Below are 18,109 nucleotides of genomic sequence, written 5' to 3' on the forward strand. Positions count from 1 at the left end.
TGTGTCTTGAAATTTTAACATTTTTATGGGTTCACCATTCTGTAGACATGTTAAGTCACTACATTACTAATATACTTTAATATGCTTGATAACGAAGATGTTGCCACTACATTTGTAGCTGCTGAGTGCTGGCTTGTAAAAATGACAATGATATCTTTTGTTGACAGCACATGAACATCATGTAAAAATAGGTTTTTGATCAATAACTGATCTTCATAATGTGATTATCAAATGAAAAACAACAAAATGTGCTTGTTATACACAGCCTAGTATCTCCATTCTAAGTATTTTTTTTTAATTCTTCTTCATCTTTTTTTTTTTCAGGTCTGCTAAACCTGTGATGTAAAATAAGAAAGAATCTGTGTACTGTACCAATTATGTTTCCATGTTTACAAACATTGGGCAACTTGTTATGAAATCTTTGCACCAGAACTATATACTGTAAAACCTGAAACATATGTGCTGTGAAACTTAGACTGCAAATTGGAGCGGACAGCCTTTTTTCACAGAATGAAACTTTTGTGAATTGCAGATTAAGACAATATTACGAGTACAGTCTGAACTCTATTATCCAGCCCTTTCTTACCTTGATGCCTCCAAGAAGTGAAGGGCCCCCCCCCCCAAAAAAAAGTGTTTTCAAACACAATTACAGAGCTGTAATTGTGTTGAAATCAGTATTTTATTTATTCATTTATTTCTTTTGCCTTCACTGCTTAGAGGCATCTGGATAAGAGAGGGCTGGATGATGGAGGTTAGACTATGATTGTAATATTCTCTTGATACGCAACTTAGGTAGAATTCATTGGTAAATTCTGTTAGTTTTGTAGGAGTTTTACAGCTCTGTAAAACTCCTACAAAACTCACAGAATTTACCAAAGATATTCCCTTTAGAAACATGTGATGAATTTTACAGTAAGATGTTTCAATTTCATGACTATGATTTTTAAGTATCTAGATGCTCAAAAAGCATATAATCAAATTTTGTTATGGTATAGGCCTACACAACCTACATAGCTACTACTTAGTCAGTAGCTTACTTGTACTCATTGTTTCTTCCATATTCGACCAAATCACTTATCTGGATGGGCATTGTCCCGACATGGCCGGATAGCAGACGTTGGACTCTATGATATATGGATTATCTAGACAAAAGCATTTGGGTTCATTTCATTTTTTGCACTTCTCTTTCTTGAATAATGTATATATGGCTCCTCACAAATTCGCAAAGTTTTATGCATGCAAAAATGTGTGGTTTTACAGTATGTACTTAAGACAGATCTGCACTGTTCTCAAAGACATACAAGGTAGGTCATTTTTTTTTCATCTTAATCTTTCTGCACTGCAGGTTCTCACAGCTCACATAGGGAACTCTCTTGGTGCCAGCAACAGCAACTCGGTAGCCAACGAACTTGTGAAGAAGTTTGATAGTGTTTCCCGTGTAGACTTTGACAGCTACCTGAAGTTCCTTCAGGATCTACAGTTCCTGGTCATGGAGGACATGGATCTTGCCAAGCTGGAGGAGGTGTCCTGGATGATCTGTGGGAGTCGTTACGAGTCCAGGCCCAAGGCTGTCCTGGGCCAGGATGAAGTCTACAAGATGTGGAGGATCTTCAACTTCTTTGCGGAGCCTGGCAAGTTTCCTGTGATTCTTGATAATGAGGTAATCATTGTATTTGACATCTGGAGAAATTTTTTAGGTTTAATAGGGAAAACTAGTTATGCTCTACTCCGCTTGTATAATGATTCGATATGGAGAATACAGTTCGTTTTTATAGATTTCATTTTACAGTGGAAAATTGAATTGTAATAATTTTTGTTGAGGTTATATGGGAACTTATGAGACAGTGACATCATCACATAACTATCATCTAATTTTCCTCAATGAAATGGCAAATGCTGATGTCACTGTTTTGTAAAAATGTGAAAACGATGTCTTATTTTATGTCCCATTTTGATGAAATATCTACAGTGTGATATATGTTATTCTGTTCATCAGAGTTAGCTCGAAGGTGGACTGGCATTCCACTTTAAAATTAGCAGGCTGCCAATGCCCCTTTTTGCTAGTTTTATAATGTGATATTGTAAGAAGTGGTTGGAGATTATTTTCCAGTCTGTACCTGCTATATAACATTGATGTATTGTCAGGTTTTCTGTGACAACAATGAGATCAAAATTGGCTTCTGTATCTGACCGCTGGAACCAAATGATATGATATTGACTTGCTTCCTATTCAAATGTCCAAAAGCAGACCATGCAGTTTCTAATTTTAAAAGAGAAGGCTTATCTTTCAGTTTCACATTGTGGCTTGTACATGTGATCTCATCTGACTATAGGAAGCTGTCATTATGTTTGAAAAGCTGGTGGTTGCCATGGGGAGCAAGTGGAGTTCTGAGGACTTCCTGTCCAGCATGGCTTCCACCATCCCCGACACAAAGTTCACCAGCTGCCTGAGGCTGTTTGAGCGACTCTACGCCAGAAACGTGGATAAGATGTGTGCCGTTGAGGGCATTGCTGAGGTCTACAACACTGTGATAGAAGAGGTAGAGAAAATGGTAAGTGTGAGGTCTGAATTACTCATAGGATAAATAAAAATACTTTTTAAGTATTCGTGTTTGATCAAAAAATGTAATGCAGTATTCAAAGTCAGCGGTGGATTGGGGGGGGGTACCTGGTGCTTGAGGCCCCCCCCCCCCCCCCCCGGTTGTTTTTTTTTTAAATAAAAAGGAAAAAAAATTAAAAAAAATGATTACCGGGCACTTTTGAAATAAAAGTCTGTAAACTTCACCCCCCCCCCCCCCCCCCCCCCCCTTTACAGAATTCCTGGATCCACCCCTGAAAGTGCCTGTACAGGAGCTACCTTAGGGTGCTGGCATAGATTAGTGAAACTATTTTTGATCAAGTCTTTAACATGATCTTCCATCTTCATTTTTAAACATCCCCCTCCATACTGTGCATATCATTATTGCACTATGCATTTATTTCTCTCATCATGCAACACCTATTAAATACTTGTAAAGAGTCAAGTAAAATGGAATTGAAGACTGAACAAAAGATAAGACTTGCACATTTTTCCTTGTCGAGTACTGACGTTGAAAGTCATCTTCAAGTAAACTGTTGGAAATAAAAATGAATAGGATGATATCATCAGTCTGTTCTGTACATATTCAAATATCAATGACATGTTAATATTTTCAGCCCTATAGCAGCAGAAAGAAGTTACATGTTTTAAATTTGTAAAAAAGAACAACAACAACAACAACAACATTCAGGGACCCCTTTTCATTCCTGACACAAGTATACAGCTCAGACAAGATAAGACATGTGTTTGTATTCTACATTCCAGATTTTCTGGATATTGGGAGTGGTTTACAACAAACAAACAAAAAAGAAACTCCCATACATTGTTTATGTGCAGTGGGTATGCTTCTCTCATTCCACCTGCATGTGATTTCAATGATACTTGAGAAGTGCTCCTGGTATCTGAAACAAGTTTTGAGTGCTTTAAAATTTATGGTGCTCCATAACAGATTCCTGATTAAACCCATGATGGTTCATCACGCAAAGCAATGTTGATAAATGACTTGCAGAAGTCTATGCAAGCTTGCTACATGACAGACTTGCTTGATTGCACAAGTCAATAAGTTGTTGCATCTTTGCCAGCCAGCTATCCTAAAGCTAGCGTGCAGGAAACTTGTCAGCTCATGAACAACATTTTTTTTTTTAAAGACCAGTGAAACAGTGCAAATCCAAAAGAATTTCAAATGAAATCCCATTTCTCAAGTAATGAAAATATTATCTGTCTGAGAACACGTTCAGTTTGAAACCTCTGCCATGCAGGTCACACTCTAAAACCTACAAGCTAAGAGGCTTGCATTCTGCAAGCTTTTCACTATAATGTGCTAAATATATTATTGTCATTACCATAGTACATTGTACATCAGTCAGTATACTATGTCATAAGATTGAAGATATTTGTAGATCACACATGTCATTTGATCTCCATCAAACTGAGTGAAGATATTGATAGATACATATGTATTACAATGATATAGAAATTTCACACCCTATTCCTCACTTTGTCTAAACTACATGTTACATGAAAGCACACATATTTTATGTGAATTACAAGCATTGTTTCCTTTCATTCTCTATCGTGCAGTTTCATGTGCAAATTCATAACATACAGTAACATCAAGGCCGTAACGACATGAAAGCCATTAAACATGATAAACCATGCAATATTAATTTCATATTTCATTTAAAGGGTAGTGCCAAGTAAAGACTTTGCTTTTGTAATTAATGACAAACACACCACTCTTAAACATATTTCACTACTTTTTTCACCTCAAAGATTCATATCAAACTCCATATTAGAAAGGACAACATTTGTTCAATCATTTTCTGGCTTGATGCACTGTAACAATTTATCATTGGATGCAATCATGCAACATAATTTTATATTGATAAATCGCTGGCCTCTTCATGCACCCAGTGCGTGAAATGCATGACAACGCCTCTCCGCATTGTCACTACAGCAGTCCCACACATTGTATTTGGTGTCTCTTCATCAGAACTGCCAGGATTACTCAGTAATCATAAAAATCAACCACTCCATGGTCAGCCAAATGCCTTAATTCATGTTAGAAGTCTGATCAGAGGCAGGACAATGGGAGGGAGAAAGCCTAAACATTTTTCTTTATATGTTTCTCCTCTGTTGTTGATATGAAAGTGCTAAGATGTAAAACCGGGTACCAGCTTTAGTAGTTGTACAAATATGGCTGCAAAACTCTGCATTCTGCAGTGCCTCTGTCCTGAAGCAAAAGCTCCTGTAACAGTATTGATTCAATGGACTCAATAATTTAGAACCATTACCCACTGGACATTTGCATATCATGAAAATGCACAGACAGACAAAAGTCACAATTGGAATCATTATTTTTGGTTTCCTCTTCACAGAAATTTTAGACATGCTTTAGATAGTTCATTGATATTTGTTGTTGTTGTTGTTTTTGTTTTTTTAAGCAAAACCAGGTAGCCAAAAATCTTTCTTAGCTTGGAGGTCCCCTTTAAAGGTGAATCAGTTGACTAAAGCCAACAGAGTAATAAATGTATAGTATTTCATGGACTTTGTTATATTGATTTACGTACATGCAAACATACTGCACTATGATGTTGTCAGGGAGTTGCTAAGACTATAATAAGGATGATTTCATGGTAAGTCAACAAAACTTCAGTGTGCCCTCAGTTTACATGGACACTTGCCTGTAAATGATGACAGGCACTCAATGGGCCCAAAAGTGGTCATATTACGTGAGCTGTAGTAGCTGTCATTTTCGTGACGGTTTAATTTTTGCAAATTTTGTGAATCACTGTTGGGCTGCAATTTTAACAACATGCAAAAATATTGCCACCTGATATTATCTTTGTGCACTGAGTCCTGTAGTACAATGTGTGACCCGCTACAACAAAAGGATCCTAAAGTTGCTGACGGCTGAGCCGAGAAAATAGAGTTTGAAGAAAAATCATCAAAATTGGGTAAAACAATCGGGTGTCTGTTTTTGGCGTAATTTTGTAGTCTAATGTTTTGTTTATCATCTGCCGAAATTTTGAAGCTAAATGATCAAAGGAAAGACAAGAAATCACCGTTTTTCTGGGCCATGATTTTCCGACTTTCACCGTAAGAGAAACGTGTCCGAAGATTTGGATTTAGCGCTGCAGCTAGACTCCGCCCATAGCAACGAGGGAGTGATCTTATTGGTCAGTCCGTGGCATCCTGATTACTGATTGGTCGTGCGTAGACCGCTGGCGCTAAGCTTGAATGAGCATCGTGGAGGTCGCTAGGACCAAGCCTTCTATTGTCAAGCGGTGAAAACTGTCTCGCCTCCCCTTGATCATGATAGTGTTGGAAGGAAATCTTTGAACACGTTTTTCTCGAAACTCTGATTTCCTCAATCACTCGACATGCGCTAATATTATCGTCGATATCTCCGCAACCGAGTACTTTTAGGAGTTGTGCTATATATGAATTAATGTAGAAGTGTAAGGGAATAATGTCATGCCATTTTCAGAAAATTGTCCTCCCCGACTTTCGGATCCTTTTGTTGTAGCGGGTCACATGCGCAGTAAATTGGCAGAGTGAACAGACAGGCATTAGTGCACTTACGATAGCCTCCATGTCAAATCGCGAAAACTTATGATCTTGCAAAAATGCCTGTGACCTCCTACTTTGCAACAATATCTGTACTAAAGAATAACTGCTTTTACAGTATTGTCACTACTGCTTCACCTAAAATTCTATACAAATGTGTATCTTTGTCATTGCCAGTCATAACGCCAAAGCTTTGTTGATATATGTCAAGAACCATATCATTTTCTGTAAAATTCATCTAGGGTATCATATGTCTTTGGAAAATACATATGGCTAAAATGCCCCTCATTCTGCCATTTATGCTGCTTAATTACATTTTCTGTCACAAGATGAAAATGAAATTCTTGATATCTAATGATATTTTTTAGGGGTACATCAAAAAGAAGGGACATAAGGTGACATCATGGAAAGACAGATGGTTCATTCTGAAACCTGGCAGCATGGCATACTTTGTGGACAAAACTTTGAAGGAGCAGAAAGGGGACATTCAGCTGAGCACTTCATGGAAAGTCGAGGTAAGTTGGCTTTATAGAATGTTTGCAGTACCCCTTGGAGATGTGTCCCTATGTTATCTTTCAAAAGGAAACAAAAGAAAAATGTAATATTCTGTCAGCTTCTTAGGTTAACAGATCCACCAGGGCCCAATTTTATCAAAAGAAATGTTAGAACAGCAACTTTTGCTAGAATAGCAACTTCCTGTAGGAACAGCCAGTCAGGAAGCACGATTCTTGCTGTTTTTAACCATGACGCTTGAGCAAGAGTTGCTATCATAGCGACTTTTTATGAACATGGAGTCCTGTTGTTTCATAGATTGATATCTAATATTCAGAGGTGAAAATCAATTTCTTCTTAGGGCATATTTGAGATTTCCTAACACAAATAAAAGCGATTTAAAATGTGAAAGGTAGTTTGAACCAATATTGTACTATCCTCCTGGAAATCATCATATGGATAAAACTTTATGAAAACCAGGGTTGAAAAATTGAAAAAAAGGTAAATTGACACGTTGGAAATTGACACTTCAGTTGGAATTATTTTTAGTGTGTGATAAGGATGTTTCCAGACATAACAGCCAAATGATGTAGGCTTTGTGGAAACATGTCTAGGTAATGTTGACTCCTCTCTGGGGAGCGAATATCAAATAAATATTGGAATAGAAAAATCCCTTGTTTTTAGCACAACCAGAATTTGTTGATGTGTTGATACCTGATCTTGTTAGATGATATCCTTCATATCTCATTTCAACTTTAGCAAACAGCTTTTGGAATATCTTAAACCCACTGGCATCATCCTGTCAGAAATAGTTAATGCTATGTGATAGTTTTTGTTTGAGAATTTGTAATGATACTGTAGTCATATTTTGTATCACAGCTGAGAAAAGTCATGAAATATATATACCCTTTGAAAAAGAGTTTACAGAAAATGTTTGCTCCAAAGCTCCAAACAGCTTATACTTCTTCAGGGGGGAATAAATCCCAAATATGCATGTAGATTGAGTGAATGCAGCAATATTATTAGAAAACATCATTGAAATGCAAGGAAAATCTAACTATCCATTCAAAAGTTATGATTTTTTAAAGTTTTGGTGCCATTATATTGCTAGATGAGAAGACTACTTCAATTCATGACCTCTTGCAAATACAGTGATATGAAGAAGTAATGCACCAATCCATATAATTGTATCCCCCGGCATGTATGCCGGAGGATACTTTGTATTCAGCAGTGTTACACCGCCGCCGCCGCATCACATTCTTGTGTGCACTCTAGCAACCACTAACCTTGAAGGATTTCTCTGAAATTTTGTATGGAGGTTCATATTGGTAATATATTCCACACCTATATAACTTTGGGTGATGCTGCCCCCAGTGTTCCATCCTTTATAGGGTAAAATGCAATATTTTTGTGCATAGTTTTTGTGCAGTCTAGAGGTCACATTTGTGAACGGATTTTGTTCAAATTTGGTATGAAGGTTAATCATGATGTAATCTACAAGCCTATCAATTTTGGATGTGCTGCTCCCAGTATTCCGTCTGTTATAGGGTCAAAGGTCATGTTGTTTGTAGATGGTTTGTGTGCGCTCTATAGGCTACATTTCTAGACGGATTTTGTTCAAATTTGGTATGAAGGTCTGCCATGATATAATCTACAAGCCTATCGATTTTGGAAATGCTGCCCCCAGTGTTTCGTCTTTTATAGGGTTGAAGGTCATATTGTTGTTGGATGGTTTGTGTGCCCTCTCTATTGCCACAGGATACAATAAATTGCATTGCGCGGCAGTGGACATTTCTAGTTTCATTCAATTGCATTGACTGTCACATCAAAGAGATGATGTGTGCTGCTTTCAAATTCTCATTATAAATAGCCTCTGACTTCATCATCACATTAAAAAAAAATGTTAATTGATGTATATAGTTTGATAGTAGGGAAGTAACTGAAAGAAGTGCGTTTCTTTTCTGGGGTGGTCCCCCCCCCCCCCCCCCCCCATTTGTTTCACTTATTGTGGGATCCGTTGCCCGTTAGTTTAGGAACCAAAATGTTACTAGCGAGGCACTTGAAGTTTGCATCAAAGATTGGTCTCTCATCTAGTATCAGTGAAAAGAATTTCAATGAGTGACCAAGATTATGTTTCAGAGCTGAGAACAATGGGATTGATTCTTGCAGAAGCCATGAAGTCACACTGCTGTGTTGTAGAGCTATAGAAACTGTCATTTCATGACTCTTTAATTGCCGTGGGAAATAGTATCATATCTGTCCAAGAAGTATGTACAGTTACTAAACATTGTCAAGGACTAATCATCTGTTGGCTATAAATCTGTTAATCAATAAATATGTGAATTCATGATGAATTATCTTCTTCTCTTCCTCCTCTTCCCCCTCCTCCTCCTTTCTTTCAAAGCAATCATCCTTCCACTAGGGGCTGTGTACACTGTATATATTCAAGTTTGCAGACTTTCTTTACAATCCTTTCTAAAGTTGCTTCACATTTATTGGAAGCAATTTACATCATGTAGCACATAATACAGCTTTCAGCTTTGCAGTGTTATAGTGCTAAGAAGCATTTTGAGTGAAGAAATAATTCTTCATTTTTGTTTTGTTTTTTCATAGTGTCAATTCAATTCAATATGGTTTATTGTGCAAATATAAAATAATAATCCAGCAGCTTGAAGGCTGGTATGGTTGCTTTACATCAGATTCATAAATGAAATTAAAATAACACTGATAGTATAAACATACATGAGAAATATGTAGGGTGTGTTGCAGGCATACTCATGAAAATTGGTTGATGCTGATGGGTGAATATAACATGATAGTCATGAAGTGAATGTTGTAATACCAGCATGTCCTTTGTTGTGAGGTGTGATTTAAATTAGTGATCGATACAATGGGAGTATTTAGACCAGTCTAGTTTTAGACCGCTCATCCTACAGCGGGAGAAGCTAGAAATCATTGCCATAAACAGTACTTTGGGCCTATGGGGGGGGGGGGGGAACCATGTTGATTAAATGAATTTAAAGCAGCTCTGATGAAATTTGGTCTCATTGTTTCTAATGTTTGTCGTTTAGGTATCGATGTGTATAAAGATAATATATCATTGCTAAAAGTGGTAGAAAGTGCATTGTCATGTTGACATCATATGACAAAAATCAGGGAAAAACTGTACAGAGCTAGCAACTTTCCTGTTATGACTGCAAGTCAAAATATTGAATTTGGCTGATTTATTGTCAGTCTAGAGGCATAATGGATGTGCAAGATTCATGTGTCTAGTGTCAGATAGTGCTCTGCCATAGTTGTGACATGCCTCGTGCTCCCACTACAACAAATACAGTTAAGTTATACAACAAAATTTCACGACAAGGAAGTAAAAATTCAGGTCCCAAAATTATTATCAGTTTAATTGCCGGTATAATTGCCGGTCCCAAGGACTTTATTGTAATGGTAGTCACCTGCATTATGCCCCCAAAATAAAATGAACCTTTCAAGAGAAAATTGGTTCCAAAGTTGTAGAGCTAGTCAAATGAAAATCATTTTCAAGCATGTTGCTCCTGAAGTATTTTTTTTATTTGCAAGGCAACTAGATCTAGCTACCTGGTATGTGAATAAATTGACAGTATGTTGCCATAGTAATGACATACTGTCATATGTTAAAAGAATGTCAGGAAAACATATCAGATCCTGACGTACAGCTGAAGTTGTGTAAGGAGACAGGAATTCAGAGATTAGTAAGTATGCCTGGTCTGATCCGACTCATGTACTGTACCAGGTAAATAATGGATGTACACCACACTGTGGTCATTGCCAATTTATCATGCATGTTTTCCATCCAATGAGTCATTATTGTTTTGGAATATTAGTGCAGAAATATTAGTTTAAATCTCTTTTCCCTAACCACTACCATAAGGTAATAATTTAGGGCAAAAATATCAGTTAACCTCACTGATATACTGTCTAATCATGTATGTTACATTCTAATTTATGTCTACTGTTATTTACATAATGGGGAGGGGCCATTAGTACGTGACATAATAAAAGGAATGAGGCAATAATTATTCTGTGAAACCTCACCATTCTAAACTGACTGTCTATTCTCAAGCCCAGTGTTCACATACATAGTCACCAAATGCTAAATAGCAATAACATTTTTCAAAGGCTTGAATGTAAGAATAATGAATGAATTCCCCTGGGAGAACATTTACAACTAAGCTTACTACAAACTACAACACTGAAAGGACTGTGATGTGAAGCCATCACACCAGAGATGTTTTCTGCTATCATGAGTAAAACTGTTGAGGTTTCAAGGGCGTGTATAGGGCATACATTCGTACTTGATTTCTGTGCGTTATTGTGTGGGTCACTGGTCTCAAAGGGCAAGAACCATATATTCATTCGACATACTATGTATATCAGCCATTTATCAGTATTGTATTGATGTCTTGCCCCCTGAACAAACATGATACTGGGTGGTGGATGTGAAAGAGGAAGTTGATATCCTGATAAGCTCTCAGTTAAACTCCAAGTCCTGCAGTAATTTTGCCTTAGATATAATTATCATCTTATCTTCATCAAATCATAGCAAGACTCTATCTTATTGCAATATTCTATATTGGAGGAAAATCGAATGGAACTTGTAAGATTCATTAAATCTTCACAAAATCTGAAAATAATACAGTACTGTGCAAGTTAATTCTCTGAAATGTGTTTCCGATCAGATCAGTTATAAATTTTCAGAGTTCTGCAATCTAATCAAACAATTGTATATGACTGAAACAAGGCATTTATGAAAGACATGAAATTCTAGCATAAAATGACAGACATCATGACCAAAAGGTACTGCATCAAAGCACATAAATTTGATTCTTTAGACTTGATGGCATAAGGCAACCCATGATGCTGTAAAAGTGCTTGCTCTCCAATGGTGCAAGATGGAGACTTTGAACTGTAAAACTAACTAATTGAATATTGTCAGAAAGGCTTTGCAGATCTGAACATCATTTGTTCTTTCTACACTACTCCTCATACAATTGACCACTTTCCATAGCTGTTCATTCAGGAATATTTTTGACAAAAGAGGAAGTAACTGATATCATATGTTACTAGAGTAGTTCCTAGTTCCTTGTGGTAAGTTGTAAGTTAGCCATGTCACCTTGTGGTTGCACTTCCCTTCCTAGCAACCTGATGGATGTTCATCTCTCTGCATTATTTCTCTTTTCTACTTCTAAAGATTGTTAGTGTTGCAAAGAGAATGTGACACTCTGTTTTCCACTTCTGTTCACTCTCCAGGGAGTTACTGTATAAAAAGCTATTGCTCTGAGTACTTTTCAAAACCAGGAAATGTCTGTCCATAGAGATTTAAACAACTTATGGTAGCCATGAAGTACCTACCATTGTACATTCTTTGTTATATGGCACTTGTGTATTCTATGTGTGTCATAAAGAGGTTGTAGATGAATACATACTGCAGGTCACATGCCACCAGCTATTATTTCAAGTTTGGGAGATCTAATTTACTTTTTTACCTTGAATTTACCCTTGAAGGCCACACCTTGCTACTACAGTGGTGAGCGTACATTACTGTAGATAGTGTGGTGTGGCAAGGTTAACCCTTTTCATATTAGTTAGGGTCACACGCTGTTCTTAAACTTTAAGTTTAGGTCGAAAACTTAACTTAACGTGATTAGAACCACGAGACATCTTAGGGTTTATGCTCTCTCCATCAGTCACGGGGGTCCCCACTCGTAGTTTTGCTCCGTGTGGACACAATAATTATATCATATTGGATGGCTATGAATGGGATACCACAGAATAGGCCTATTGCACGAGTTTGGGCCAATATTGCACGAATCGAAGATGAGTGCAATATTGACCCTAATGAGTGCAATATTCCCTGGTATTCCATGAATCAAGGCCATCCAATATGATTATTATCATCTATACCAGGGCACTCGACACTAATGGTGGCCCGGTGGCCCAGGGCCACCAAAAACGCACGGCAAGCCACCAAAATTTCAGAAATGAAGAATGTTGTGGCCTGATGGGGCCACCAAAAACAGGTCGGATGTTTGCCTTTGGGCCACCAAAAATAAAAGTTAGTGTGGAGCCCTGTCTATAGATACAATCAAGTAGAGCAAGCATAAACTGCTCAAAATTACCGGGCTTCTACTCATCTTTGAAGTTGACTTAGCAGTCACATCCCAGCAGCACTGAAAAGGGGAAGCCCCTAAAACTGCGTATGAAACAAGCAAACTAGCAAGATGTTTGTGCGCTTGTGAATTGTAGCGCTCGCACAATAGACGAGACAGAATTAAATTTGGTTTGATCTTGAACAGCAAGTAACAACGGTAGCCTATGGTGAATTAATACGTTGGCCTATGCGTTTCATTCAATATGCTCTGATATTGAACGGTAAAAATTGAGCGGACAACAATACGCGTTTTTAATGCACTGCTAAAACGTCCTATATAGATGATAATCAATGAGCTTGTGAGTTTGCACGAATCTTGCTTCTCGTTCACATCCGGGTCAAGGCTCCAGCTGCGCTATTTTGTATGGGTATGTAAAAGGTCATCTAGCAAAGACTCTGCACTTCCGGTGTAATCGTTGAGTTGGGTTCGCTTGTAAGTTGTAACTTAAAGTTAAGATGTGCGTGTGAACCCACATTGTGAATTCACTAGTGGAGCTAATCATCGACAGTTAAGTTTTTGACCTAAACTTCAAGTTTGGCAACTGTGTGTGAACGTAACTACTGACTTCTGAAATGCCCATTGACTTATTACATGGGCCCCCAGGTTCCATTTAGGGAATAGGTTAAGGGAGTCCCATGGGACCCACCTAAACACCCTAGAGAGATCAGATCTCTTCTGTTACTTAAAAGATATGGCTTATATGATAAAGTGTTTTGTCTTGATGATTGTGAAATGAAATCATTTGTGCATAACATTTGTTTGTCACTTGCACTGCACAGATCATTTTTTAGTGCAACGTAAAATCTGATGCAAAACTACAACAGTCTACCACCATGCTAGCTACACAATGGTCTTTAACAAGGAATATCTGACATAAAGCTTGAAAAGTCTTGCATTACCAGGTACCTACTGCAGTGAACAGAGAAATGTATACGTATGCGTCACATTCATATGGGGGATCAGAGTCATTATTTTTATGTATCTTTAATTTCACGAACAGCACCTGACTCACGAAAATAAAAACCTCACAAAATATTTGGCATATACAGTACAGTAATGTGTATAATGTAAATAGCATTTGAGAGATGCTGTGTTATGCTTTTTTGTGTCATTCCCTGCACAGTTCAGAAATCATTTCAGTGCTGCATGCATGTACATTCAAGATGATTTGACAAAATAGGGCTTATTGTACTGTAGTCAAATTTCATATATGTGACGTGGTTTCAGGGTAATAATAGGCATTTCACCGAAGGCTTTGCTTTATTCTGACTTACAGTAGCATGCATGATTCCAAAGTTTAGTGCCAGAAAAGCTCTTTGTGAATAGTAGCTGTGATTTGTGATTTAAAGCAGCCATTCAGACAGTCGTATAATGGCTGCTAAATCCAAGTTCACATCCTATAATGGTCTCCATTTCATGGCAAAGTTTGTCGCTCTGCCAAACAATCAGCTGTGAGCATACTTAGCCTATAGTTGCCAAGGATATTTTAGTGGATATGACTTCCTTTGCAATATTAGATGTCAATCACTTTGTAAGTCAGGTGCAATATTTGGCCTTGAAAAAAAAAGACTTTTAGACTGAACCGCTGATGCTTTTCTGTGTACTCTATTTACGTACAACATCCTGAATATATGTATGGCATTTTTTCATTGACATCATGGATTTGAAAGTATTTGTAGGTTTGCAAATTAAAAGAACTTTTATGACTTTGTTCAAAATTCACATATCAGACATGTCATGTCTGCTGTATTTTTCAGAAGGTGACTATGAAGAAAATCTCTGGTTACAGTTATGCTATCATTTACCAATTCAAAATATGATGTCCCTGTATGTCCTCTGTAAATCTTGTGTGAAAATTGATCAATTTATGATTTAGCTAGCATCAAGTTCAAAGAATATTTTGTTTTTTAAAGCACAATTCCTGTTCTTTGTCACCCATGCAAGAATACTAAGTTTATACACTGACAATTTGTGACAGTATTGTCCAATTTTGGTGAAGATCACACCACATGACATAATTATCACATCAGAGGTATCAGGTATCAGGTATATAACTGAAGATGATCTGAACTTTAGTTATGTATGTGCAGAACTTTTTGTCTTGCTTCAAGGCACATGATACTGTCCTGAAGTGAATTGAACATAATCCACATGTATGACTAGTCTGTGCATATCAAGGACTGGAGACAACAAGACCACTTGTCTGGTGTGTCAAAATCATGTTAAAGGCATAATTTACTATTTGCAGATAAAACAAAAACCCAGCATTAGTGCTTCAAAATAGTTCTAAAATGTGAGTTAGGGACAGAAACAACCAATGTAAAAATTTGAACTGGTGAACCAGTATACTGGTAATCAATGTTAAGTGTTGCTAAATATATAAAATGTGAACAATAGTTATTACAATAAAAGTGTTTCTAGACTAAACCTTCTACAGTTATGGTTTAATGAGAAGAGTAGTGATATCTCCTTATATTTTAGGCTTTATTGCAAAATTTTTATATGGTAGGATGTTTTGTGATACAACTGACCTACAGTGTACACATATATATGCATCAAAAGTGATATCTTGAACATTTTTAAAATCACTGTTCCCAAAGGTAAACAGGACCTTTAAAGGGCCTTGTTGATACCGTGGTAAGGATATCAAAGGCCATGATTCCTACCATTATGATAGTGATGGAAATAAACAAAAATATGAAGTCATTCATACATACAAAAAAATCATATTATCCATCTCAGTATGTTACTAATGTGTTTGTAGATATGAATATGACATGAAAGCAATTGCATGATATAGCAGTGCTTGCCTGCGACAAACCTTCTTTTTTTTTTAACATACACTCTGCAATGAAAATTTGTCTTAACACAATCAAATGAACACAAACTGTCACTCTGCCCAATGCTGTGATATCTTATATGCAGGGATACACACTAACCCATTTTTTTTTATTGGTCCGACCTGTCTGTCGGACCAGTAAGTACCCAGTTTGTCCTTCTTTTACTGGTCCATTCCTGAAAAAGTTACTGGTCTGACAAGTGATTTTTACTCGTCGGGGACTTTTGGACCAGTGCCAGTGTGCAGCGTTAGGCTGATGTTTTCGAGGCAAAATCACACCTAGGCAAAATCATGAAGAAAGTGAAAGTCCTGAATGGATCTGTAGAGAAGCTTGTTAATGTCTAAAGTACCAATACTGCATTTAAATAGGGACTCCAGTTATCATTCAGGCACAGTGATGCTTAATTAGCCAGTTGTCAGAGCCATTATCACCCAGAGTTGGCAATCATCCATTCTTTTTATGATGGTATTTTTCAATGTAATCTCTTGATTTCCCAATCTTAAAGCTTCAATGCAGACAAATATTGCATCATTGAAATAATTAGTTGTAGTAAACAATGGCAGTGGGGAAGAGGAGAATGGACTCTGTAATTTTGTACCAGCGTAGCTGTGAAGTAATCCAGGCTTCTGTTAAAATTACCTTGAATATTTATGTTTTTCATGGGGATAACTTTGATAGATGGATGTAAATAAGCAGTCAGTAACTTTCCGTTACCCACTGTCAAATACCAGCTAACATGTTCTTCAAATAAAGTGAATGTCTGGATCAAAAGAACTTAAACTCTACAGAGAATTATATCACTTCTGTAATGATCTTGAGCCTTTGTTACAGATACATTTTCATTTAATGTTCATGATCTATTTCTGCATATTTATAATCTATGGCTATGGTTCATTGCACAGTGTTATATTCACAATCCATCTGCATAGTTCAGTGTACAGTGTAATAGTCATGATTCATTTTTATGGATCAGTGTACGGTATTCAATGGTGTACGGTGTAATATATGATCATCTACAGTTTGCATAAATGGCTCATTGTACACTATATACAGTGTTATGTGTATGACCATCTCCCCTGAACATTGGTGGCATATATTTGTTCAATGACAGAAGGTTGTTAACCAACATGGGTAGTTGCGTACTTTGCCTTTGAGATTTATTTTGACTTTATCTTCATTAACACTGTGAGTGGACTCATATTGGCATCTCACCTACTTTGAAGGCATATATTTTATCTAGTGATGTAAATTCTTGTCATTCATCCAGTTGAAGTACATAGATCGTCATATAATAACTTGAATTTAGACAAATGGAAATGAACTCGTCTGTAGCAATGTTTCTGTTTCGCCAATTATCAACTGGCTCCTTCAGGTAAGTGAAGCTCCAGTTGATGGAAAAGCTCTTCCTTATATAGTGCAAGATATTGTGCAGAGCCAGGATTCTAAACTGTCTTTCGCACACTGGACAAGGTCTAGTGCACGCTGGCTCTGCAAAATCTCACGCTACTAGTATATAGGGGCTGTTCCTTCAGTGGGTGCTTCACTCTCCCAAAGAAGCTATTTGATAATTGTCGCTACAAGTGAGTTCATTTCCAAAATTTTTATTCGCATAGTTATAACGATCTAGATATATTTTATTCTGTGTTCTATAGAGCGTGGAAGGAAAATAGCCAAATCAATTATATAGGTAGATTATTTTGTTACAGCACACTTCTGTCCAAATGATGATCAAAGCACTATTCAGATGTGATATATTAATGGTGCAGAGCTGGAAGGAAAGTAATGCAATCTTCTAAGGTTCATTCTTAAATTTGTATTCATATATGTGTAAATGCATGAGATGTAACAGTCTTGCCAGGAATCCTGTAGTCTGTCAGTTGATGATTGGTTAGCATCCAATCTTCATGAATGTCGTCAAGTTTGTGAGAACCACTGTAGCACAAAGAGATCCATCAGCTTCAACACAAGATGCCTGGAGTACAGAGGTACTTGTAACAGCTCACCTTGATTGAGAGGATGCCTCACAGAGACAGTTTTATAGCAGTCAGGCCATTTCATTTTCATTTTTAATAGCTCATTTATTTCCATATTGCCACAAGTAAAACTGCCAATAGGATAGCTTTCTATGGTGGGATCCACTGTGGTATAAGCTAACTGAATGTGCCATTATGGAATGGTTTGCGTAAACAAAGAGGTACCTCAGTAATCATGCTATAATTGATATCACAGCATTATTTGATTATGATAATTGTATATAAAGTTGAAAAGATATGCACATCTATGCAGAAAGGAATTGTATGGATAGGGAAGATTTTCCATGATATTCTGCGTACAGTATTGTGAAAACTCACAACTGATGAGGTTTTGTTGGAAAAAAAGGAATGGATAAGTAAATATGATTATTGCAATTAGATGATACTGCACGTGAGATACAATATGCT

The 18,109-nt window shown here is 37.1% G+C and overlaps 1 protein-coding gene across 1 annotated transcript in view; it reads left to right on the plus strand.

The window, feature by feature from the left end:
- The window catches only part of LOC139729709 (uncharacterized), a 50,007-nt gene that overhangs the window by 12,571 nt on the left and 19,327 nt on the right, over window positions 1–18,109 (plus strand). The window contains exons 2-4 of the mRNA XM_071640639.1: window positions 1,346–1,660; window positions 2,334–2,552; window positions 6,517–6,663. Coding sequence (XP_071496740.1) covers window positions 1,346–1,660; window positions 2,334–2,552; window positions 6,517–6,663 — 681 coding nt within the window. The remainder of the gene's footprint in view (window positions 1–1,345; window positions 1,661–2,333; window positions 2,553–6,516; window positions 6,664–18,109) is intronic.

The sequence above is a fragment of the Diadema antillarum genome, unplaced genomic scaffold (genome assembly GCF_040938485.1).
Source record: "Diadema antillarum isolate AM-2024a unplaced genomic scaffold, OU_Dant_1.0 seq00000250_RagTag, whole genome shotgun sequence".
NCBI classification, from domain to species: domain Eukaryota; kingdom Metazoa; phylum Echinodermata; class Echinoidea; order Diadematoida; family Diadematidae; genus Diadema; species Diadema antillarum.